The following is a 25821-nucleotide window of genomic DNA, read 5'->3' on the forward strand; positions in this document are numbered from 1 at the left end:
TGTCCTCTCATATGTGGCTTAACTTTACTGTGATCTTCAGAAGCTATTTTGTGAAGAACTGTTATTAAATATTTTCAGAACTGTTAATATATATTTTCTATCGAATGTCTGCATTCTGTGCTGGGAAACTGTGACGGCACAAAAATGTTAAGCTGAACTGAAACGATACTGTATTTGCAAGAATAAAAGCATTTATGAAAAGGCAAAAAATAATCTGCTAATGTTTGCATATTTTACAGTTCAGAAAAGATGAAAAACAAACTTCATATATTTAAATGAACAATAGAGCATCATTAAAAATATAGTGAAAATTACTACAGGAAACCAAACCCAATACCAATATGCAATAGAAAAAATAACATTTCTATTAAATGATTTCTCTTACAAGTAAATTTCTATAAAGAACAAAAGGAAAAAGCGTTGCTTGCCCAGAAAATTTGATAATATAAGTGTTGACGAATATGAAAGGAGCTGCAGGCTACACTGTCTGAGGAATATGGATATCAGCAGAGATTAACCTCAGCTGCCAAGTATGCAGACTATAAAATAAAGGGAAAATTCTGTCTAAATTTTGTGACAGAGTATTCTGAACGTTGTGAAGCTCGCACCAGCTCACTGGTTACAGCTACATGACTAGAACCTTACTGAACATGCAAACCCATAAACTACTGCTGGAATGTAACAGATTCGGTGAAATAAGAGCAGCCTCTGAGAAGAAAATATTAAGAACAAATGTTCTCAAACTACTCCTCAAAACCTGTAACACTTCTCAACATAAAATAAAAATCAAAAATCATTACTAATAAACTTAATTAAGGCCCAATAACAATCTAAGAGAAACCACACAGATCTCTAAGAATGAAATAAAAAAACTCTAGCAGAAAAGTGTGATTATTCTTTTAACCACTAGCAGCATTTGGTCACCTCAGAACAACATCCATACACTCACATGGAGAAATCCACTTGGGCCTCACACAGAAATCCAAACTGAAAACAGGCAATTTGTGAACCTGTCTCCCTTAGAATATTTTAAAACAATGCTGATGAAAAACACAGTGGGTATTTAGATTTAATTACATAATTCTGAAGAAGTAGACTGCAACTATATTGTGTAAATTTAAATCCAAATATATTCATCAAAGCAGAAGGTAATTTCTCAAAGTTAGAGAAATTACACTAACAAGAAATAATATCATATAAATTCACCTGTGGTTCATAAATTCACAAGTAAAGTTCCAGAATGCTATAAAGCACTTACACATGCTTTTGTTAATTTTCACTCATTAAAGTGCTTCAGTACATGTTCAAATTACATCTATTCTTCACTGAATTTAGTTTAATCTTACATAATTTAGAGTGAACAAATGCTATTTAATTGTAAATCCATTTATGAGCACCTTTTGTATTCATATGACTTACAAATGTAAGTTTGGCACCATGGTCATTATCTAGGTTTGTATGAACATAGTGTTTTTACTAGATATTTTTGGGGTTTTTTTCTCCCCAAATATTGGGAGTTTTTTTATACTGGCTTGTATACTGAGTATTTCTATTGTTACACAGGAACTGCACAAACACAGAGCAGACTTCTTACTCTGTTTGCTTCTGGACTGATTCCCAGCTTGCACATTTAGACAGGGTTAATAAAAATTTAGATTATGTCTGGAGTTTTAAGGCGAAATTGAGAATAGTAAACAGATGATATTCATCTACATTTACTGTATGTTCATAAAGGTTCAAGTAATGTAGCTAGAATTTAAGCTTGGCAAAGACAAACTCCTAACATTCTCCCCAGCAATTCCTCAGGAAATTACAGCAGAAACATACGATACTGTACTGTGACTTAAATATTAGAATTTGGTGAAAAATCATTAAATTTATCTGAGCCCCTTTAGAGAAGAGGGTTCAAATTAAAAGCAGCGTAACCTTGGACATAACAGATCTGGACCCCAAATGGTACAGACATTTTACTTTCTGAACACTGTCTCTTCTTTTACTCTTCATGACCACCTTGTATGTCTCTAAAGTACACAAGCTTGCTGAGAATGTCCTATCGTCACAGAATAACCTGGTTCACAGACTGAAAATGCCAGAGCCATCTCTATCTATCTATCTATCTATCTATCTCTCTCTATCTCTCCCTCTCTATACCTATCTATATCTATATACAGAGCCCTGAACAAGCCATAAGATCAACTGAAAATTCATTAATTGATACCAGAATTATTGTAGTTCCCTTGATTTGATTATATACTATCAAGGGCAGCACGAAACATGACTCAGTCATTTTGGTTTTCAGGAAGCAACTGATTTTAGAATTTTGAGATATGAATGATTTACCATCCTTAATTTACCTCACAATAACTGTCCAAGGTCAACTCCCTCATCAGTGGTTAAGCTAGTTCAGTCTACCTTGCTCTTGTAACAGGTTACAGCAAATAGACAGTTTCTCAGATATCACTAAAACACCCTGAACTTGTTGTTCTGATTCAAGCCCTTCAGTGACACTGTTTTAGGTTTTGTTTTCAATGTAGTATGTTTAATCAAGGCTTTATGTTGTAATAATGATGAGATTTGCCTAAAAATTCTTAGTTTCTTAGTAATCAAGGAGTGCTGTCAGTGCCTACCATGTTTCAAGAGCATACACATTCAGAAACATTCAGATGCTCACTTCGAAAAACAGGTGTGCAAAACACAGGTGGACATTCCCAACAAGTTGTCTTCAAGAATCATATTTGTTTTCCCACTCTCCCAAAAAGGCAGGGGAAAAATGTATCTTTGAAGGCCTTCACTGCCCTTGGGATTGAAGGAATATATTCTCAGACCAGTGGAAGGCCTTCCTAAGCAGGAAGGTGGACTGTACCAGTTAGATATGGTATTGGCTCCCATTACCTTACAGAGAGTTTACAAAGTGTCTTTGCCTAGGACGCCTTTACCTTATAGACTATCCACCTTTTAAACCTTGCACAGCACATAAGTAAGAGTTCTATGTCCTCTCTGCATCTGGTCAGCAAGTTTTTTCATATTATTACACTCTAAGCAGTGCCATTTGTCCAGCCCAGAAAGTTATTCCACAGCAGTTTGTTCCTTAAGAAAATACAACTGAAAAATTATTTAAGAGAAAAGCAACTCCAAATATGTCTGTATAGGATTGAGCTCCTAATGGTTTGTGAAATAAGAAGACACTGGAGTGCATGAGACAATTTGAATTACAAATCACTGTGTCCTGTTACCATCTGGAAAAGAATGGTAACATCAACTCTCAAAGGCCTACCTGCCTGATCTTAAGATACAATAATTTTTAATGAACAATTCTTAGTGAAGAGCTCCAAGGAACCTCTGATTTCTAAACCAAATAGCTACTTATTCACAACAAGTGAATATATTTGTGTCCTTACCCCAAAACTGGTCATAACATTAGTTTTTGTGTCTTCTGAGTCTCCAACATTTCACTTCAAACAGCACATACTCAGCATGAGAAGGCTGAAGGTGCCATCTCTGGACTAATGGCAGCACATCACTATATGAAAGCTCTCAAGAGAATCATTGCCGGAACTGTACAGCAATTCCCCAATACTTTTTGTAAAGTTTTGCCTAAGTAAAGTACAGCCCATCTTGACTTTTTGTTCTTTGCACATAGGACAATAGTAGCTCCTTCCTTAAGACACCGCCTTCCTAGATGACCAGGTCTTTTTGGTAACATGAGATGAAATTATGCCACACAGGTTTTGTAGAAAGGTTAATGTTCTTTCAATGATATGGTCTGTGTGTGCCTGATGTTTTTTATATACCACTTTTAAAACCATTGAAGTGCAGTATGAAAATCATCTCTAATTTACTGTTCTGGTCTAGGATGTTTCACTGAGCCTAGTGGCTTGGAAGTACTGAAGTACTTTGACAAGTTTCTTCCCACTCCTCTTGTAGTAGGAGGATGAAAGTCTTGGGAAAAGGGCTGGTTGCCACAAAATCTGCTCCAGCCAGCCTTCAGCTGGCAGGAATTCTGGACAGTTTCAACTAAAATATTTTTACATAGCTTTTAAAATGGCACAAATTAAAAAGTTGAAACATATCATGGAACATTCACCTTTTTAAATGTTACTGTTGTTTGAAATTTGGAATCTTGAAGCTGAAGCCAGCGGACTTGTTCCCTTCCTCTTCCCTGCTCCCCGCAATGATACACAGAGCTCAGTTTTAAAACTAAATTTAAGCTATTGAGTTATTATGACTTATTATATTTTGTAATGTGGAAAATGAACTGATGCCTGCAAATTTGCTCTGTACTCTCACTGAATCCTCCCAAAATGGTTAGATAGACATGTACAAAGATAAAAATGTGTAAGCAAAACTTGAATAAAACCTTGAAAGAGTCTTTAAAGAATAACTCAACCTTTTCATGACACAGTAACCTTTTTGTTTTATTAAACACATTGCTTGCTTTTTAAGAGTAAATATTTTCCCAAAATTTATATGTTTATTTTATTTTGACTTTAAAATCAAACCACTATTTTAGGAGCCTATGTTTAACCAGATAAAGGAATACACTACATACACCCTTTATGTCAAATCCAATGAGCCATGTTTAAAACCTTTATATTCATGCATTTTTCATGCAGAGTAAGGACATTTGTATGCAGATTACCCCCAAAAGCAAAGTGGACACAGTAGTTCCAGGGAAAAGAAGCTGAAAGAAAGGAACAAAATTGTCTTTTGTAACCAACTGCTCACCTAGATAGGATCCACTGTTGTGACCAGCACATTCAGCATCTTCTGGACGAAGGGTAAAAGCATACAGAATAAGAGCCAAGAAATAAAGCAGAATAGTTAGAAGCCCAGCAAAAAATACAGAAGAAATTACTTTAAAAATGACAACTGTACAAAGCATAGCATTAAAAAGCCTTCAATAAGCCATTTTCTTAAAAACATAAAACAATATTTATTGTTTTATATTTTAGCTGGAGATATTCTTGGATTTTGCAGCATGCACACTGATCTTTTTACCTTCTCAAGCAAAAGTTGTGATGACAACAAACATTCTAAAAAGGATTCTAACACTGTATTATTCACATTTTATCAGTTAATAGAAAATATGCCACTTGAAAGAAAGCAAAACGATTCGATGTAAATCAAGCTTTTTTGGAAATTATACATTATCAGACTTTAGCTTTAAGTTTTGGCTCACTGGATTAGACAGAAAGGTTTTTGATCAAAAACACATCCTCTCATTTGATATAAAATAGCTATAATGTATATTTTTACATGCCAGAGGCCCTTTGATCAAAAATATGAGCTACAATTTCTAGTGCCTTTATAAACAAAAGCCTCTTAAGTACAAAAAAAAAATACAAGAGATCAGCTGCTATTACTTTAACATATGCTGCAAGCATAACAGTAACCAGCTACACTCCTAGGGGAGACAGTAACGATGATACCACAGAGATGAACTTTCTACCATCTCAGTTTGTCAGTATTAATTAGAAATGCAAGACCTCTCAAAGGCAGTGTAATTAAGTCAGAACCATCACTTTCCATCCCAGCCCACCCAAGTGTTGCTAGTATTATTTAATCACACTACTTTTCTACGTATATCTTGCAGAAGTTCAAGAGAAAGAAAGCAGTTTAAAACAATAGTTCAAATTACTGATTATTACATACAGCAACCAGGAACATTCTGATATTTTTATCTACTTAGAAAGATGATTCAATGTACTTGGTGGCAATATAAAAGCATTATATGCATAACATCTCTTAGAAACATTGGACTATATTCAATTTAATTCTAAACACATGTTCTCTAAATAAAATTATTGGGCTATGCAGGGAAACTTTTGTACATGTACCTTCAATTTCCTCTGAGAAGCACAAAGGAAAAATAGGAAAGGAAATCATTAAATGGAGTGAAAATATAACTTAAGAAAGAAAAGTTAAATCGAAGAAGAAAAATGCACCTACCACACTCAACCGCTTCCTCATCTTAGAACAGCCAAAAAAACAAAGTATTATTGTTTAATACTTCATAAATAGGAAAAAATTCAGCTATGTAAGCTACTCTCAAATCCTCTTGACAGCACCTATTATATTGAGGCATATACCGACATACCAGTACTGAGTTTAACTTACATGTTTAACTACACTCAGTTAGAAAAGAACCTAAAAAGGCATTGAAATACTGCGTGCACTTTAAATATTCTTTCACTAGTCCTTTGGTAGCAATGACCTTACCCAGTTGTCATGGAAGATCTCTTGGTGTTAAATGCAAAGTTTGTTAATTCCAATTAATCAGTCTTAGCCTAGAATTTCTAAGAATCACTACTATGAACATGATCTCAGTATTTTTCTGCACTCACAGTAACAGCTGGTACTGCCCTTGGAGATGGATTTGAGAGGTTTTTTGGGTTTGGTTTTTTTTTTTTTTTTTAATTTATTTCAAAAATCTACAATTGTAGCTGGAAACATGCTGAAAGAATTTATATACTCTTGCAATTTTTTCTCTGACAATATTCTAATATAATAGATCTACTGAAGACTTTCTGCTTACTTATCTGCTGCCTTGAGAGTAGATGTAGTAGTACATTTTTGGCTTTTAAAGAAAAGCAAGATAAATATAATGAAATTTTTGTTCACAAATGTAGTATATACTAAGGTCCAGATTTATAGAGAGATTTTACAACCTACATCTCATTCAAATGTCCTTTACAATCTGGATAAATATGCCTAAAATATAAATATTTCAAAGACTTTCCCTAAAGCTTGTCTTTCCTCAGAATGATAATATGGAAGAGGTCTTTTCATTTCATGTCATGAAATGGATGAAAAAGTCTCTTCAGCCACGGGAAAAACACTGTTTTGTAGAATCATTTCTTGGTACCCTTTTTCTTGAGGAGTTACATTGTAAAATACTAATTTGGAAGACTTTGCTGAATCTTATTTCAAGTTTAATTTTTACACTCAAGGTCACCATATGGTTTAAGTAGGCTGGGAAGTCCTCTGAGGTGAACACTGCTTGGTTGACCACATCTGGTGCCTTAAAAGACTGATGACAGCTTTGTGACTTGAGAATGAAAGTGCTGGATCCATTTTCCTCTCTTGACTTAAAAGCTTCCAGTTCTTGACAAATACCCTAAAGCTTGCATCTAGGGTGGCAGACTGGCATTCTAGTACTGCTCTCTTTTCCTTCTCAGTGTTGAGAGAACTCTTATGTATCCTGATACGTACAAGTTTTTCTATATATCCATTTCCATGACTTTCAATAGATTGCAACGTATCTCCTGAAAACAAGTCGCTAATACTCAAAACCAGTTCACATAAACAGATTTTAAAAGTCTCCTGAACGGAACATAAAAAACTGGGCCAGAAGAAAAAACAGATCCATATGTACTGATATACACATGTACAGAGGTCTGTACAGGTTGGCACTCACTCAGCCCTGACCACTGCAGACTCCAAGGAGTCCTGCAGGTGTGGTGGATGGTGGAGTTACAGCAGCAGGGCTGAGAAAAGCTGAAGGGAACTCAGGCTCCTGAGCTGGCCTTGCTAGGAAAGGGAATGCTCTTATGCATAAAGGAACGTTAGGATTCCAAAGGGAGCCAGCTGACCACAGAGAGCACAAGCCAAAATGTCTACAAGCCAAGGTTTAATAATGAGATAAAGTGAAGGAGTTCTGAAATTTCTGTATTTTGTTAAAAATCTTCCTTCTTAATACTGCTCTTGGCTTTCTTGGGCTACTCTTAAGGCTGACAGCAACAGTCTGTAATGAACTGATGTTGGAAAGCAGTGGGTTCTCATAGCTTAACGCAGCTATGAACAGTCATCAGCATGTATCTCCCAGCTTGATGTATCCCCAACTTTTTACAAGGAACTTTACCAGGGCTATTGCGTGTCCCCAGTAAAGTCAGAGGTTATTTGCCAGGGAACTTCATATTGTGATTCACCACGAACTAATACAGCTCTGTGCACCTGGAGCAAGTGTGTGCCCAAAGTTCCAAAGTTCAGAGGCATGAAAAACTGGGACCGATACAGCTTCACTTAATTGGAGTGGGGTGAGAAAGGAAATAGAGGTCTAGAAGGGACAAATATGAGACTAAAAGAGGTCAAAGACCAAAGAGGAGGAAATCTAATGGCAAGTAGGAAAACAAAAGAAATGACAAAAGGAAAAAAACCTCAAAACATAAGGCAACGGGGAATAAATAAAACACTGAGAAAAGAAGAAATACAAACAATTAAATGTATTGTGGAAGAGAGAGGAAAATTCCAAAGAAAACAGTCATGGAATAGGTTTATGAAACAACAAAGCTGTGACAAGACATAAATGGGGAAAAAGAAGGAGGAAACACAAGTGCAATGGAAGCTTAGGAAGTAGGTGTTTTTATTAATTTTAGAAAGGTTTCAGCATAGCCAAGACGCTAAACTATAACAGTGAAAACCAATATCACATACACTTTTTTTGTTTTGGTATGTATTTTAACTGAAATATAATCAAGATTTGGTTTTGGGGGCCTCACCTAAATTATACTACTTATTAAGCTCAAAACCAGGGCCACTTCCAGGAACATTCTCAACTCCTTGGAACAGTCCAGCACCAAATTAAGATTTTTAGCTTTTGTTGACTTTCTTTCAACAAAATTTCCATCAAAGAATTTTACTTAAATGTTTCTCAGTCTAAAATGAGATCCAGCAGTTCTGTTCTAGTTTCTTATCAAAAACAAGTTACATTATCCCTTAAATTACACTTCACTTTAGTAAGCAAAAAACTGTGATGTACAATGATCTGCATTACAGTGAATAAACACTCATGATTCTTTAGTGATGAACAGCCCCACTCAGCAATCAACATTTATACTGTTTTGCAGGTTTTTATCTTAAAGAGATTTGTAGATTGAATCATACATGTATGTTCATGCTGTAGGAAATTTAAAATTATCTAATTTAATCCTCTCATAAAGCCATCAGATAACAGTATCTCTACAAAGACAATTTAGAAAATGAAGAAGGACAGTCTTGCAGTGAAGGACAAAGCAAGAGTTTAGGAGGTCCATTTCCGCTTCTGTCTCATGTGACCTTGACTCAAATGTCATCCAGCTTCAGGTATCCTTAATTTCTCTGTGATAGCAGGAAATCAATATTTGTAAGGACAGGAGACTTTCTGAACAAAAAAGCTAATGTACCAATTTATCTCTTCAGGTCTGCTTTACTTTTTGGTTTTACTCGTAACTACCTGCAGGTGGGCAATCAAATGTGAACACAAAAATACTGAGAAGGAAGGCAGAGTTAAGATTGTGAAGCAATTCTAACAAGCAAAAGAGTCCTACTATAAATTTATCCTAAATGTTTGGTCTTCAAATACGAGTGGTACAAAGCATTTATTCTTCTAGCCTGTTTAAAATCTTTTGTTGGCAGAACACAATCTTCAATTCACAAGACACTCAACTATGGATAAACTGGGTTACATCTTGTTCGAATGAACACCATTTGGCTGCAGTTAAGTCTTTCCTCTTGCTCATACAATGCCAATCACATATGGTAAATCAAAATTGAAAGTAAAATGGGTTTTAAGCCTTAGAAAAACTATATGATGATGGCTTTGCCACAATAAGTATCTACATTTAGCATTAAATATATAGAACAAATGTATTTTCATGGAAAAGACATCTCTGAACAGCTCTGTCATATATGCTGCATACACATGTATATTTATAATAAACTATATACACAGAGTAGGGATATACATATACCCATATGTATGCACTGCACAAGTTAACAGAAGTTACAGGCTACACTAGTATAAAATATAAAGTTACCAGTAATTTTCATACCAGAGACAACACATACATAACAGAAGAATAAACACAGTAACCGCTGTGAAAGCAAAATTATGCTGAAGGAATATAATGTCTTGGCCAATTATTGTAGTTTATGACAACTGCAGAATAGTACGTTATTTGGTTGTTTTTCAAAGGGATTTTTTTCCTCAAAAAACCAGATGATCACTTTTGTCTACAAATTAAAGTAAGCTACACATGCAGGAATAACCAAGCCTGTTGGCAATGACTGTTAGAGTCAGGCCACGAGTAGTCTTTGTATTCAAGTTAAAAAACGGGGAGCTGTTAAATAAATGAATTTTCCCCTGTATTGAGTCTCCTGTCACTCCAACTTAGCCATCACGCAGCAACAGGAGAACTCACAGAGACAACTCTGGCTACAAAGTTGTGTCCAAGCTAAGTTGACCTCCTAAATCCAGGAATGCTGTTAAGTATTACTGAGGATTCCCAGGTGAGCAGGTTTCTGCGGAGCTGGCATTCAGCAGTGGCTCACAAGCTCAGACGCACAGAAGCTGATTGCATGCAGGCAGACACACTGACCAAACCTCCTCCTGTGCCTCAGCTCCCTCACACCTGGTCAGGTGTACTGCACATCCACTGCCTCAGCACTCCAACAGTCAGTAGGAGTAGGGGTCACTCCTGCTCACACAATCCCATGCATCTCTGTTCCTTTACTTTCATTGCATTTTCCTATTTTCTCTTCTAAGCTGCTTGTCCTTACAACATTTCCCCCAGTATAATTTTCCCCACAGTTTTAATGTAAAATGCTGCTTTTTGCTGAAAAGTCATTGCTGTTAAGTATTGGAGAAGAACACTGAAAATGCTTCAGTGGTTTGTTATCCCTCCATCATTTCTGCACTAACCCTGAGCCTGGGAATTAACATATGAATCTTAGCAGCAGCTCAGAACATCTAACTGCCACTTATCTCATGCTTTTAAAACTTATCAAGTATTACTGCTGAACTTACTAAGGTTTTTTGCCAATAACAGCAAAACAAATCAGGTCAGAGTTCCTGTTAGTAATTTTTGCATTCACCATTTCAAAAACTTTAACAAAACAAATATATTAGTGTTTTATTTAAACAGAATCAATAAACAACTGAACCACAGTGCAAGTAATAACAATAGTAATGCTGCTCCATAATACTGTTAATTGCATTAATCTAATAATTTCAAAGCCCATCCTCTGTGGGGTTTTTCCTAATAGTGTTTATGGGCAGCTTTTGTCCATCTGTTCTTCCATTGCCCTTGCTGCAATACCCTCTCCTTTTCTTTATCGTCAATAAAAAAATTCACTTCCTCCCTTTTTCCTTTGTTTTTTTTTTTACTCCTACTTTTTCTGCATCTTTCTCTCAATGTAAAACCACCTCTTGTCACTGCAGGCTCCACCTATATTATCAGTTTCCTTCAACCTTACTCCCAGTTACCATCAAACTGTGCACCTTCCCCATTTGCAAATGGAAAAGTGTGATTTCACTTACCTTTCAATATAGAGTGTACACTGTTCTGCCCCCTCCTCCAGTGTACACAACATGTTAAATGTTTTTCACTTTAATGGGTACAATGATTCTGGTTTATGTTTTGAGAAAAGGGCTAAATGCTGGGACAGATACATGTATTTACAGATAGACACAGCTGACCTGGCTATTAAAATGAAAATAAGATTTGGCATTTCCATTATAAACTGATTCTTTTAATAACTTAGAACTAGGTTTGATTGTATTTCTGTTTTTTTCACTGCAAATAATTCTTGCTGTAAAAGTTCTGTGGAAAGTATTTTCTCCTTCCTCAGTAACTATATGCATATGAGCACAACCAAAAAAGCCCACCTTTATTTTGCTTCCAAATTTACGATACACAAATATGTGTACAGATTAGCAACTCTACACAACATGCATTGCTATGCTGAAAAGAGTAAAAAATTTAAAACAGGAAACAAAAAGAAGGCTTCCCAAAAGTAATCCAATCTTACAGGTTCTGAAACATACTTAATTATCAAAGCAAATCCTGATAGATGTTCATGTTACTTTAAACAGTTGTTGACTATGTTTCAGAGAAGTCCTTCTCTAGGGAAATACAACAGTCCTTTCCAGTTCTAGAACTGGCTTAAGAAGGAAGATAAAAAGAAGTTGTAGGACACTTCTCATATGTTATATGATTTTGACTTATTTTTAGATTAATTTTCAAGTATAAAGACACTACTACCCTGGAAGCCCACTGGAGAAACCAGAGCTGACTCACATCTTTTAGGTATCCAAGAAAACAGAATACTTTATCTTGATTCTCCCCATTAAAAACAAAGGTATGTGCCCAGGTTTCTTCCTTGTTACAAAACACGGGAACTGTGTAATGAGTTGACTGAGCAGAGCAGGCCAACATCCACTGCTAAATATCATGTTCCAAGAAAGCTTCCTAGTGCAACTCTCAGTCCTGTCAGGAAAGGGACTTCTATTAGCAGCTTTGCTGAAGTCAACAAGTTTTCGTTGCTTTTGGAAGGCATAAAAACATCAGCTGGCAAATTGCCCTTTCCCTTCAAACTCCTAAGGAAATTCAGGTCACATGACTGGATGGGATCAACTGCAATAGCAAGCACCCTCTCAATACACTGCTTGCTCAGGATGATCTACAGAACATGTTTCCCTACACAATTACCCTTCCAAACCTTGGAGAACCCTATACAAGCTGAAGGCCTGTAGTACAGGATTAAAAAAGAATCTGATGAAATCAAGCATCCCCAATTTCCCACCTTCATATACAGGGCAATAATCATTGGGCCATATGGCACGTTATAGAAAAGGGCTAGAAAAACCAATTGGACCCAGCAGGCCTTTCCAATTTTCTGTTTGCCACGTTACCTTCCTTACATGTTTGCAATGCTGGCAGAATGCTGTTTGTTCAGCTGAGCAACGTGCAACTTTTCAGCATCTCCCAGTTTTGGCAAGGTGACTGCCGTGCACACACACAGACACAGCCTCCACATCTCACAGCTTCACTGCCGCGCTTGGTGACATCAAAAAGCTGACTGACTTTAGAAAGAGCACAAAGGCACGGAGTTTCCCAGCTTATGTGGAATTTTCCTGAAAATCCAAGCAAGTGGAAGGTTTTCCTCAGAGCAACTCGAGCAACATCCGAGTCACGACATTTTTTCTAGAGCTTAATTCTGATCTTTAAAATACCTTCTCTATGAAGGAGCTGAATTCCCTCCCAGCACTAAAAACATGTTTAGTCTTTGAATGAAGGGATGAACCTCTACTCAGAACAGCACCTCCTCTCTTCCCATGGAAATCTGGCAGATGTAGCAGCAGACTGTCTTAAGAAATGGGAAGGGGAAGAATGACAAACCTACATTCCTCTGCAGTCTCCCCTCCTTCAAGAGGCACCACTGACTTCTAGATGGCATTTAGCTGGAACTTGCTTTGTTCCAAGAAATTCCAAAAAGTGAGCAACAATAGGCATACTGCTTGACCCTAATGTTCTGTCATGTTTTAAAGGAAAGGGGAGGAAGAGACAAACAGCAGAGACAACAGTAGTTATCGTACTGTGGGGCTTCTCTGGGTTGTAATTTTGGCAATTCCCAATCAAGTTCAGGCTGCCTGTTTGGAAATGAGATGCATCTTGTAAAACTTTTCACTTGAAGGTCAATAGAAAGATGCAGTCCATTACAAAATAATTCATGCAGTGTTGCTGCAGCAGCTGATTTACCTCTTCAAAAGCACCAGTGCCACCTTAATTGAAGGCTCTTGTTGAGGATATTATCCAGATTCAAGAACAGTGGGCAGAGAGAAATAGCTATACCCTTTTCCAAAACTGGGGCAGACACTTTTGACCTAGAACCTAGAAAAACAACAGATTTACTACAAGCTGGAGGAGCTCCTCTTTGTTTCTAAGGTCTATGTATATTAGAAAAGCTACAGTGCCATTATAAACTCTGTTACTGTAATAAAAAAGCTAATCAAGGCCTTTGGAGTTAACAGTAGCATTAGAGCACAAAATCAAACAGTGAAATGGAACGAAAGGGAGAAAATGCAGACTATTAGAAAAATAACAGTAATTGTCAAGCTTCAGAACACAACAGCCATAGCAAGAAGTTAGGGAAATCGCAATAGAAACCTTGTTGAGGAGTTTTAAAGTTAAAAGCATTTAGTTTTGCACTTAGTGTGCCAGCATCCACTGTTTGCTATAGTATCCATACTTCTTGTTTCAATGTTAGAGAATGAAAGGTGGTTGGAAATTTTAGACCACTTTCTGAATGCTTCTAGTTGAACTCACAGTCACGTTTGTATTTAAGATTTAGATCCTACTGAAGCGTGATAGTTTCTTACATTGCTCACTTTGTTATGAGTCTGTACAACTGAAAGAAATAACAGGTCAAGTAAAATATGCAATAATACTTAAAACAGATGTTGATGTAAATTCCACTCAAGAGAAAATATTTGTTTCAATGTATGCACTTTCTTAGAGCTGATTTTTCTTACACTGTGCAACTACTGTATCTAAAAGCAGAGACTATTAAGAATTAATTTGTTTAAAAGCCAGTAAGAACTGATTCTGTGAATGTGTATCAATGAACTGAATGTCCTGACTTTTAAAAATTCTGCTGCTTCACAGGACACAAAAAATCACCAATTACATGGCGGAGAGATGGAGAGACTATCAGATCTTTTATCTTACTCTCATTATAAATTTGTGTTGATGCAGTCCAAATCATATAAATTGTTGAGCCAATTCTGTACTATTTCAACAGGAAAAGAACACTCTTCAGCCTTTGAAATAATACATATCAAAATATTAACTGGGCTCATAACTTCAAAACCAAGTCAGAGGGCTGGGGAAAAATTGTTAGCTGCTTTTAAAAATTTTAATTTCAGCATTTGTATTTATTATCCTACTGATACAATGTGACCAAGAAGATAGTGTGCCCAGAGAAATGCATCCTGTAGTCACAGGGCTGAAACAAACTGCTACTTCATATGGTTAGATATCTGGAGTACTATTTCTGTTCCAGGTTCACAGACTTACATGATTTTCTGTTGGAAATTTTCTGTGGCTGAATCTGCACTTCTGGTCTTCTTAGTGCAAATCTCCTATAAAATGGGAGGTGGTGGGGGAAAGACACAAACTCCTCAGTTTTCACTATAAGTTTGGGATTAATAAACACTTAACATCATGAGACTACTGCAAAATATCCAGAAGATTTTATATGAAATTAACATAAAACAATGCAATCTATTCACAATCTAAAAATATTAAATCTTCAGTCTCAAAGTTTTGTAAGCTCTCCAAAACCTGCTGCAGTTCTTATTCCTGCATAGCACATCAGTTTGAATACAGATACTGATGTGCTATTTTCCATATGGTATTTCTTTCAATCTGGAACAGTGTTATCCTATCAGTTTTTGTCATTATTAACTCTAGCCAGAGAAATAAGGAAATCCAAAGTATTTCAGTGTGTTTCCAAGTTCAGTTGTCTTGCTGCAAATGCACGTTTATCATACCCATGTAATCTATGAGCATTACACGTGCCAGCTATGCTAAACTACCAACTCAGCAAATTAGTCTCTTCTCACAAAAAATAATGAAATTATGATTCTCAGTAGCTCACCTCTCCTGGAAATGCTTTGAAGGGATCAAGCCTGCTCTGGGATTGGCATCACCTTCGTGTTTGGCCTGCCACCAGGTTGCATCATCCTGGCTCATGATCTGAAGGATATCTCCTTTTCTGAAAGCAAGTCCAGCTTCTTTACAAGGAATTGCTTTATCCTCATTAGGATCATAGTCAAATAGGGCTCTGATAAACATCTGAAATAAACCATGTATTACCTTTAGAATTGAAATATTAAATGGAATCCAAAGATACCTCCCTTTTCTGTTTCTACTGTTCAAAACCATTAAACTAAAACAACGTAAACATTTACAGCTGTAAAACATCCTTATGGATGTCTAACATTAGAAGTTCATACGGGAACATTCAATTCATTATTTCTGCAGCCGCAGCCTCAGTGGAGTAAAGGCTTTATGACTCAAGGCAAGTGGGACTTTGCAGGTGCAGAGCGTGCCCATGTGGGAACAGAAGAGAAGGTACTTTGGAACCAAGATGCCATCCAGTGTCTTCTGCCTAGTGGACGATGGAAGAAAAAGGAGTACTTGGGAGCAAGCCAGGTCCTCGCAGAAGATGGAAGATTACCTATGTCAACTTCACAGCTGTAGGGCTTGGGCTTAAGAACAATGTTACACCCACTCGTAAATTCAGCGCCTGCCTAATGAATTGTACAGTGCTACACTGTCACGTTACAAAAACTGAGTCCAGAGGCATAAATCACATTCTTGCTTCTGTCACCCAAGCAAACAGTCACTCAGCCTAACAGTTACTGAAACACTCTTGCTTACCTTGCCTTCCTTCATTGGCATTTCTTCCTTCACACTGGGTATAATTTTAAATGTAATTGCTCCCTGAGACTGAGCCTGGTGAACATTTGAAAAGAAAATTTAAAAGAAAATTTAAAAGATAAAGAAATACAAATTAGTTTTAAAATACTCAAAAATAATGAATCTATCATCTCCCAAGCACGGTCCACGGAGTTTGACAACTTCACTAAACCAAACTTTGCCTTACAAAAGCACTTGAAATGCTTGGCTTTATTTGCTTTATTGGTGGGCAAAGAAGGACTGTTAAAAACTGGGGCCTGCCTGGTTCAGAGGTCCCAGTTCTTTACTGAAGGCAAGGGAAAATGCTACAGCTAAAATGTATGCATATTAGAAGCAAGTGCTGGACTCCTGGCACAGTTTGGACATCCCTGGAAAAATCGAACTAACATTTCATTTTTCAAAATAAAAAAAGATAGAAAAATTCAAACAGGCTTGTGCCATATTTATCATATAGAGCTATTGGGGGGGATTTATTCTCTTGGCAACTTTAGAAACTAGAAAAGAAAAACATATTTGAATATATTACGTCTACTAAATGGAAAAAAAGCCCTCCACTATAAATCTTAAAACAAGTTAGCCATCATCAACCACCTCATCCATTCATCTTTCCTATATCCCACTTAAAGTGTGTCTGGCTGCATTTTACTTATTAACCACAATATATTCCCACTGCCTCAGTGACACTTTGCTATTGAAGGAAGTGCTAATCAGCTGGAGCCTCTGCTACTATTGCATGCAGCCGACAAGTTTCATAAAACTCGCTGAGTGCAACAGACAGCCAACGATTTGAGCAAAATGGAAACAGGCCTGTCCACTACCAGCGAGACTAAACTTCTGCCGGCGTGTCTGCGCTCCCAGAGCTCACTGTTTGACAAGCAGCAGCCAAGTTCTTACTTTACCCGCCGTAGGACTGGAATCAATAATTTTGTTACTTTTGAAGCAAGCTCTAACTAGCTTTTGATGTTTATACTGTACCTCGAAGAGGTAGATGGGGAAATTATTCACACCTTGTCTTGTGATACTGTGTTTATAGACATTTTTAAATATTAATTTTTGTAGGAAAATACAGTTGTGTAGCGAACATGAAACCATATAGTAAGTATGAATATCAGCAGGCTAACACTTGAAATGAATCATCTTGCTTACTGAACTGAAACTGTGAGACAGTTACTCCATTCAGCAGGACAGTGAGGTATTTACGTATGTAGAAATGCCTACAGCATGAATAAAAGAGTTGTCATGACCCTCATCAGTTTCTTTATGTAAAAATATTAAATATTTCTGAAAAATTCTAAATTACTTAATTTGCAATAATGTTTCATAAGTCAGTAATGAGCCTCGCTTTAGAGACTGTGCAGTTCAGAGGAGCGCAAACAGAGGAATATATCGCTATATAATGCAAATAACTGTCAAATAAAATCTCAATAAGCCACTTAATAGTCTATCTAGTACATGTATTAGGAATTAACTGTCACACGGAGTGAATGCATTATTAATGAATACATTTAAAATAGTTTTAATTCAACAGATCACAGTGGGCCTTAAAAACTGTAGATCATACACTGAAGTCTGCAACATTCTGCAACATATTTATAACATATTACTGTATTTAACTCTTTACCAATAAGCCATAACTGCACATATATATAATGAGTAGGAAATCACTCTTAAAGAGAAGGTTTGTAAATGATGGCACTGGAACACAAGACATTATATTCGCATATGCTTTTTTTTCTAAGAAATAAAGTAGAAATCATAAGTCTAATTACGTTTTCTTCGCTCTCCTAAATTAATTTTAAAATGTTTAGTATTTACCAATATGTGTATTATTTCTTCAGGCTTTTTATCATCTACAGGAATACCATTGACTTCCCTCAGTTCATCACCAACATGAATAAGACCTACAGAAGAAAAAGAGGAGTTGTGAAACTATACCTATGTATTATACAAAACCTACCATTAACATTCAGTTTGCTTCTCCCTTGTTCCTACACTTTAACTGAAAAGGAGGAATATATGGTGAACATAACAACAGCTACTGTCATCCCAGGTAAGTGGTTGGTTTACTCACCTCCCTATCTTTCTCCTAAAAATTAGTACCATTTTTCTACAACTTTTCTGGACTTTTTGCAGAAGTTTGAAAAACGTTTATGCCAATTTTTTTTCTTCTCATACTGCTTTCTTACTGCTACACAGCTGCAAGTACTGCAAAGATCACTTAGGCTGTGAGTGCTAAATTGTGGCACAAATGCTTGCTAATTTATCTATCTATCTAGATTTGCTCCATTACCCCATTTAAGAGTAAAACACAGCTGCCCTAGATTTTCTTCAGGGAAAGAGGCCCTTTAGTGTATAATTCAGGACTTCTTGCAGACACTGAGCATCCTAAACTAAACTATAGCAGTCAGGGATGTGCCGTTACTTTGAGAACTACCAGCTGAAACTCCAAGTGGATGTCCTAAAATAAAATAATGCCAGCACCCTGAGTTTCTCCATCAGCAGGTTGTAACCTTGGCATATCCCATCACAGTGTGATTGTTGGGGTGTCTGGCACAGGGACAGGAGTTGGACTTGATAATCCTGATGGGTCCTTTCCAACTCAGCAAATTCTATGATTTCTAAGTGGATGTCTTCAACTGGAACAAACTGGAACTGCTAACTCAAAGACACATCATTGCAACTGAACTGGGGAAAAAAACAGCATGAATACCAGTATTGAAATATCATTTTGCAAAAGTGTCCAGAGTAGAAATACTTCTGTTTCTGATAGTATTTAATTGAGTATTTAATTTCTACAAAATATGCCATATTATCTCATCTTCTTCAGATGAGCAGTAACACCTTACCACTTCTATCTGCAGCTCCTCCACGCATTATCCTGGCCACCACAATTGCACCAGTTTGTTCATCCCTTTTAATAGTAGCTCCCTTGGGTAAAAAAAGAAAAATGAAGAAAAGGTTATTTGGTTAATCTCACCAAAATATTAATATGCTACACTAAAAACCATTTGCTATGTATAACTGCAAAAAGTTGACATTATATTACTATGTGAATAAGCCAGGAACAATACTTGCTCATGAAAAGAATATATAAAATATGTTGCTTTATAACTATCCTCTTAAAATGTGCCTTCTTTTCCATTCAGAACTCATGCATTCTGTGAGTACACAGCTTTAGAAAAAAAAAAGGAATCATGATGGAAAAAGTTTGCTTTTCAGATTAACGTAAGTGCAGTGTAACTTACTTGAGTCTGCTGCTAAAGCTGTATTAAACTACTGCTGAAAATTGATAAATCGTTGTTCCTACATTAAAATAGGCCACATTACAAACTATGGGTACATAAAATGTATCTGTGTTAATAGTTGTTGCACTTTATGCTCAGAACTGCCTGTGCACCCACTGATCATCATTTTGCTTTACAATGCTATCAATAAAAAACCACGAATGTGCTGTATTTGTGCCTTTCATTTTACATCTTGTATTTATTAGTATGAAATTCTATCCATAAGCAAAGTAATTTTGCAAATTGCCAGCCTTATTCTTATGTATTGTTTATTATGTAATTATATCAGTAAGCATTTGTTTGCATTACAGTTTCAAATTAGTCTGAGTTTCAAAAATATAGATTTAGCTGCAGCTAATCTCACTTAAAAAACTGATGATTAGACTTCTGTGCAAGAAGAACTGCATATCATTAGGAATATATTAAACGTATTTTTATAATTTATAAGTTGTATACTGACACCTCTAGCTTATAGCTCAATATTAAGTTCTGACCTTGCAGCAACAGCTACCGACTTGAAGTTTATTATTAATATCTGAAAATTTGTAACTGTTTAAAAGTAAAAAGCTTTTTTTTTTCCTGAATATATCCATCAAAAAGGGAAAAAAAAAAAAAAAAAAAAAAAAAGCAGCATTAGGATTTTAGAGGTAAATGCAAATACAGGGCATTTCCATTACACTGTCTGTATAAAACAGAGGCTCTCCTAACGAATCAGGGAGAAGCCTTGATCGAAAGGCTTTATGCCTTTTAGCCATAAGTCAATACCAATAAATGCCACCAAATGCACATGGCGAGTGATGACTGACAGCGCTCCACTGCGATCACCCCGACACCCCAGCCCGGTGCTGATGTCTGGAAAGTGGTTCTCCACTTTGCCAGCCCTTTTAGACAGACCCTAGAAAAAAACCTGGGTGTAATCGAAGCCCACAGGATTGACCCAGACAGCATCTGGAAGTAACAATAAGGCTCTTGTCCAAGTGGAACAGTCACTTCACGCTCCATGCGATTATCACTACTGGCACAAAATGAATTTTCCTAGCACTGATTAACTGATCTGAAAGATAGCCTGGTGAAGATAAGAGCTAAATTGGAATTTTCAAACAAAGGACAAAATCAAGTTCAAAATTACAGGGAAATTATTTAACCCGAGTTTGCTCACTGTCAGTAACTCCTCTATGGCAAACCCAAAGTGAATGGGCAATACCACAAAAAACACTGCTTGAGTTTATGTATTTTGCTGTATCTATAGTACCCAAATTAAAAAGGGGGTTCCTAAGATTCCACTTCCCTCCCAATTTAGCACTCTTAAAAAGAAATCATCAAACACAAATAGAATTTTTTTTGAAAACCTGAAGAGTTGATTTTCTGAAAAAGCAGCTTCTCTTGTACTGCTGCCAGCCCTGCTTAAACTATGAGGTACATATAATCTGGCAAGAAATTCTCCTTATAAGATGTTCAGCTCCAGAACTTTCAGTTACATGTGCAGTGCAGCTCCTCATTTAGAGCTTTAAAAATGGAAGAAGGTTAGACTGGACCTTGAGAGCTGGAAAATATTTTCAGTATTGTGAGCCAAAAGTGTAAGTTACCCTAAATGAGACATATACAGATGTAATAGCATAGCTCAGTTTAAAATACTTTTAAAGAGAAAAATAAGGAGTTTGGGAGCCATATGGTGATCAGACTGAGAAAATGCTTAAAGGTATGCCATGCAAAAGCACTAAAAATAATACAAGCTCCTTCAGCAAGGCTCTTTCACTGTTTTTTGGTTGCCTTTTTTTTTTTTCCCCATTTTTAGTGTAGTACCACTGATTGGTAAGCATTGCTCAGGGTTTCACAGATGTGAGCTTTATTAGTTCATCCATTTATCTGCTGGTTCCAGAAGAAAAACATTCTAAGTCTCTATTTTTAAAGAAAGAAATATTAGCCTGTAAAATAAATTACTAATAAGAGAATTTGAAAATATTTGAAAATTTTAAAATATTACATCAGTAATATTATTGCATACCTTCCTGTTAAACAAAAGCACATGCAGATGTTGAATGCAAGTAAGTACTTCAACAAGCTGTATTTTAATTCACTCTCTATTGAAAATGCAAATATCAGTTACCTATCTTACAGAGTTATTTAGAAGTTGATGCCTGATGAACGTTAAGGGTGGATAGGGAGGGGAACTCCAGGCTAGAGGCTTTTCCTTTTACCTCTAGCTCTGGAGGGGAGTGGTGCTCCCTCCCCCTCCCCCCACCACGAGGTGTCCCATGGCCCCAGCAGAGACCACAGGACACGGCAGCAGGAAGCGAGGGCAGAGAGAGTTTATTGTTCTGGGTAACGACTTAAATACCTCCTGGGGGGATTACAATGTGACCAGTGGGAGTTCAGGAGGTCTTACAACCAACCAATGACAACAAGGGGTTAAGAACCAATAGATGAGCTCTCAGTTATCTCTTAGACATTCCAAAGGTAGAGGTAAGACTAAGGAACCTTGGGAAGAAGAAAAGGGGGGTTTACACAGAGTTACAAAACCATTTTGGAAGCATGTTCACTTTAAACAACCTTAAAACTTCTACATTTTCTTATACACCAAAAGCCTACTGCAACAGATGCTCACTTACATGTAGACTATGTACACTAAAGTTGACCCTACACCCAAATTAATCCCACCTAAAAAACAGTTGGCTTCATCCACTAATGAGAACTGAGCTACGGGAACTAAGAGAAAGGAAAGTGAAATCTGTAGAGTCTGCATGGGCAGAACAGGCAAATGAGTCTTTTACATAACCACAATTCATGTCACCCAAGTTCAGCTATGGAAATCAGTTATGTGGTCCAAGGTAGGTGCCCAAGCTACTCCTATACTTAATGAAAACTGATAGTCAGCTCTGGAGAATGAATGATCCTTTCATTAAGTCAGGCGCCTCAAATAACCGTCCATTCTCTGGAGTTGCCTCTTTTTCTCTTAACTAAAGACATGGAATGGCACAGAGGTTAGTTTCCAAATGGCTAGATTTATGTGAAATTAATCTGCCTGATGAAGAAGCAACCATCTTAATGTGAAGAAGCATCCTATTCAGAATAACAGCTGTAACAAACCTGGAATATAATTTGGGAGCTGGAAGTAGTGAGAGGCCAGGAACTGAACTCCTGGTAGTGTGGTTGAGCATCTCAGATATCAGGACTGCTAAGCAGGAACAGGGCTGTAGCTGAAAATGCCTTGGAGAAGTAGGCATAAGTAAAAACTCTACAAGCTACCAGATAAAAAGCCATATACTTCTGATAAAAAGCTGTAATTATAGCCAGGTGAATTTTGGATTTTCTCTGCAAAGAGATGTTTCTACTTCTCTTTATGTACGGTTCAAATTTCTTTGTTAAAATAAAACCTCGTAACACAATTTCACCTCACTTGAGGGAGACACTGCTAGAACAGCATTTGCAATAGACCAAATCAAATACCGTGGAAGGATTAACACGTTTAAAACATCTCTTCCAAAATACTGGGGGAAAGTTCAGCACTGACTCTGAACTGATGAAATCTGGCAAACAGAAGGCCCTCCCACAAACCATGTGTTTCCTTCTCTTCTGAAATGATTACTCTCGGGAACTCATGCTTCATTCATATATGATTAACACTGGCTCAGAACACCAGTGAGGTGCTTAACTCGGAGAAAAGCACGAACAAATACAAGAGGAAATGTGGTGCAGTTTTACATAAAAATGGTCACTAGATATATTCCAAAGAAGTTAAGAGAGTGACTTATTTGCTTCATGGTGAGTACTGTTGAAAGTCATCCAAAGGAAATGCAATTCAGAATGTCCAGGGTGTGCAACTGACATAAAGCTCACGGCTCTGCAGGAAAACAATCTCTACTGCTTGGGTACAAATAGAGTATGGGAATGTGTCTTAGGTGAAGGAAAAGTTCAAAGAGCTCGGTATCTTCAAGTCAAGAAACTATACTATCTCTATCCCAGTCAAAAATATCATATGGTACCTCCAATCTCAAGCTCAGTTGCTTCTGGTAGTAGAATTCTGATATAATGCTGTGAGTGGAAATCAGACTTTTTGACCCAAGAGTAGTGAACAGATAAACCAAACAACCAGAGACTCTTTGATGTGTACTAAGAATATCCAAGACTTTAGAACAAACTCTGAAGGAAAAGCCATTAAAAGGACATGGAAATAAATAGAAAATGAAATTGTAATTAGCTCAGTAAAACACAGACCATAGCATATCCTTTCTTTAGTAAAAGAACTGAACAGGAGTAATATTAAAATGGATTAAAGGTGAGTTATTGAAGAGAAGGAGGACACTATAGACTTTTCCTTGAACTCTTTCTGGAGAACAAGTAATGCAACTCACCATAAGCTCTTCTCCAATGAAAATAAAACATCAAGATATGCTGAGGATCTGGAACGATCACAAATACACCCTTCCCATACATGTAAGATACAACCTTAGAAATGCTGATTAAAGGACAGCTTTTGGAAGTCATTCAGGCCAACCTCCTGCTCAGGGCAGGACTGCTGCCCAGCCCAGCCCAGCCCAGCCACTGCCTTATGGAATAGGTTGGAGATTCCACACTTTCAGTTAGTCTGCACCAGTGCTGAACTTCCTACCTAATGAAATACTTATGTTAATTCTTCATTTAAAACTCCCAGGGCTGCAACTTGTGGCCATTGCCCAGTGTTTTAGCATCTTTCACTGCTGAGGAGTTTGACTTTACTGTCCTTGGGACAGTGTTGATAACTCAGGGACGATTTAGCTATTGCTGAGTAGTGCTTGCACACTCAAGGCTTTTCCTGCTCCTCACCGCACTAGTGGGGAGGCTGAGGGTGCAGAGTGCACAAGCAGTTGGGGGGGACACACCTGGGACAGCCAATCCCACCTGATCAGCAACATATCCTACACCACATGCTGTCATGCTCAGCAATAAAACTGGGGGAAGAAAGAGGAAGGGACGATGTTTGGAATGATGCTGTTTTTCTTTCCAAGGAATGGTTCCAGGTGATGAAGCCCTGCTGTCCTAGGGATGGCTGAACACCTGCCTGCCCATGGGAAGTGGTGAATGAATTCCTTCCTTCACTTTGCTTGTACATGAAGCTTTTGCCTTACCTATTAAGCTGTTTACCTCAACCCACCAGTTTTCTCATGTTCATCCTTCTGATTCTCTCCCCCATCCCACTGGGGAAAGGGAGTGAGTGGTTGAGTGGGGCTGAGCTGCTGGTTGGGGTTAAACAGGTACCTGGATGAATGGGCAAGAGTGGAACTGGAGCAACAGGACAAGGATAACCTTTAGCTTAGGCAACTCTGTGCATCCCTTTAGGAGAGTTTAAAATCTCAAAAGCCAATAAACAGTGTATATATTTCATATACATTTTTAGAAAATCTGTTTTGTTTTAAAAGTTACAATTATCCAATCCATTCTGGGATACTGTTAACATGGTATTCAACTCAAAAAAAAAGTATTAGTAATGAATCATGTTTGCAATATGTAAAATGTAAACTAAGATTTTATTAAGCTTTTTCTGACAAATTACAAAAAAGGGTGCTTTCATTAATACTAAAAAAAAGACACTTGATTAGGCCTCACTTCATACTGTATGTTCAAATTTTTACACATCCTTTAGAGTGAATAATCTTCCTGATACTAAACAGTAAAGCAAGTTTGTTTTCTTCCTCAAATAATTTCTTTGATGAAAAAAATAAAAAGCTTAAAGCCATGATTTAAACATTTTGGGGAAAAGTATTTAGTATGTTAAAACAGTAAAAACTCTCCATATGGTCAAACTTGTAATTATGCCCACAGTCACCTACAGTCAGACAGTATGAAAATTCATTTCTTGTTTACTGATGCCAGAAATCCTTCAAGAATTAGAGCGACAGTAAGGGACAAGCTACCCCTGTATGTCTAACAGAGGCATCGCTCTCCCACCGTCATCTCAAGTACAAAATCATGACTTTCTCAAAGTAACTTTGCAGATATTTCCCCAGGATTCCTATTCATTAAAACAAATATCCAGTATAACATAAAACAAAGCTCTCACTGGTTTGTAGGAGAAAAAGAATATAGCTAAATTTTATACAAGATGACTCCCACTCTACAGCAAATAAAAATAACCAAATCAGTAAAGCATTTTAATATTCTTGTAATACAACCTAGGTTTAGTCCTTTCATTTTTCCAGATATCCCCATGAAGATATTAACTTTCTAGTATTCATAATGCAAAGTACAACAACAGACATCTTAAATTTGCCCAGATTTCAATTCAAGTATTTTAAAATATGTTTTTATGCTTTCTTTTC

The 25821-nt window shown here is 36.9% G+C and overlaps 1 protein-coding gene across 2 annotated transcripts in view; it reads right to left on the reverse strand.

Annotated features, from left to right (window-relative positions):
- MPP7 (MAGUK p55 scaffold protein 7) overlaps positions 1-25821 on the reverse strand; it is a 149567-nt gene that overhangs the window by 18489 nt on the left and 105257 nt on the right. The window contains exons 8-15 of one of the 2 annotated variants that reach the window (XM_050311405.1): positions 19088-19169; positions 18057-18142; positions 16203-16277; positions 15418-15614; positions 14835-14899; positions 5950-5970; positions 5838-5849; positions 4726-4767 (exon numbers count right to left, since the gene is read on the reverse strand). In XM_050311405.1, the coding sequence (XP_050167362.1) occupies positions 4726-4767; positions 5838-5849; positions 5950-5970; positions 14835-14899; positions 15418-15614; positions 16203-16277; positions 18057-18142; positions 19088-19169 (580 nt within the window). The remainder of the gene's footprint in view (positions 1-4725; positions 4768-5837; positions 5850-5949; positions 5971-14834; positions 14900-15417; positions 15615-16202; positions 16278-18056; positions 18143-19087; positions 19170-25821) is intronic. The other variant, XM_050311413.1, reaches the window with a different exon arrangement.

This window comes from Myiozetetes cayanensis, unplaced genomic scaffold (assembly GCF_022539395.1).
Source record: "Myiozetetes cayanensis isolate MyiCay16 unplaced genomic scaffold, myiCay2020 scf1, whole genome shotgun sequence".
Classification (NCBI taxonomy): Eukaryota; Metazoa; Chordata; class Aves; order Passeriformes; family Tyrannidae; genus Myiozetetes; species Myiozetetes cayanensis.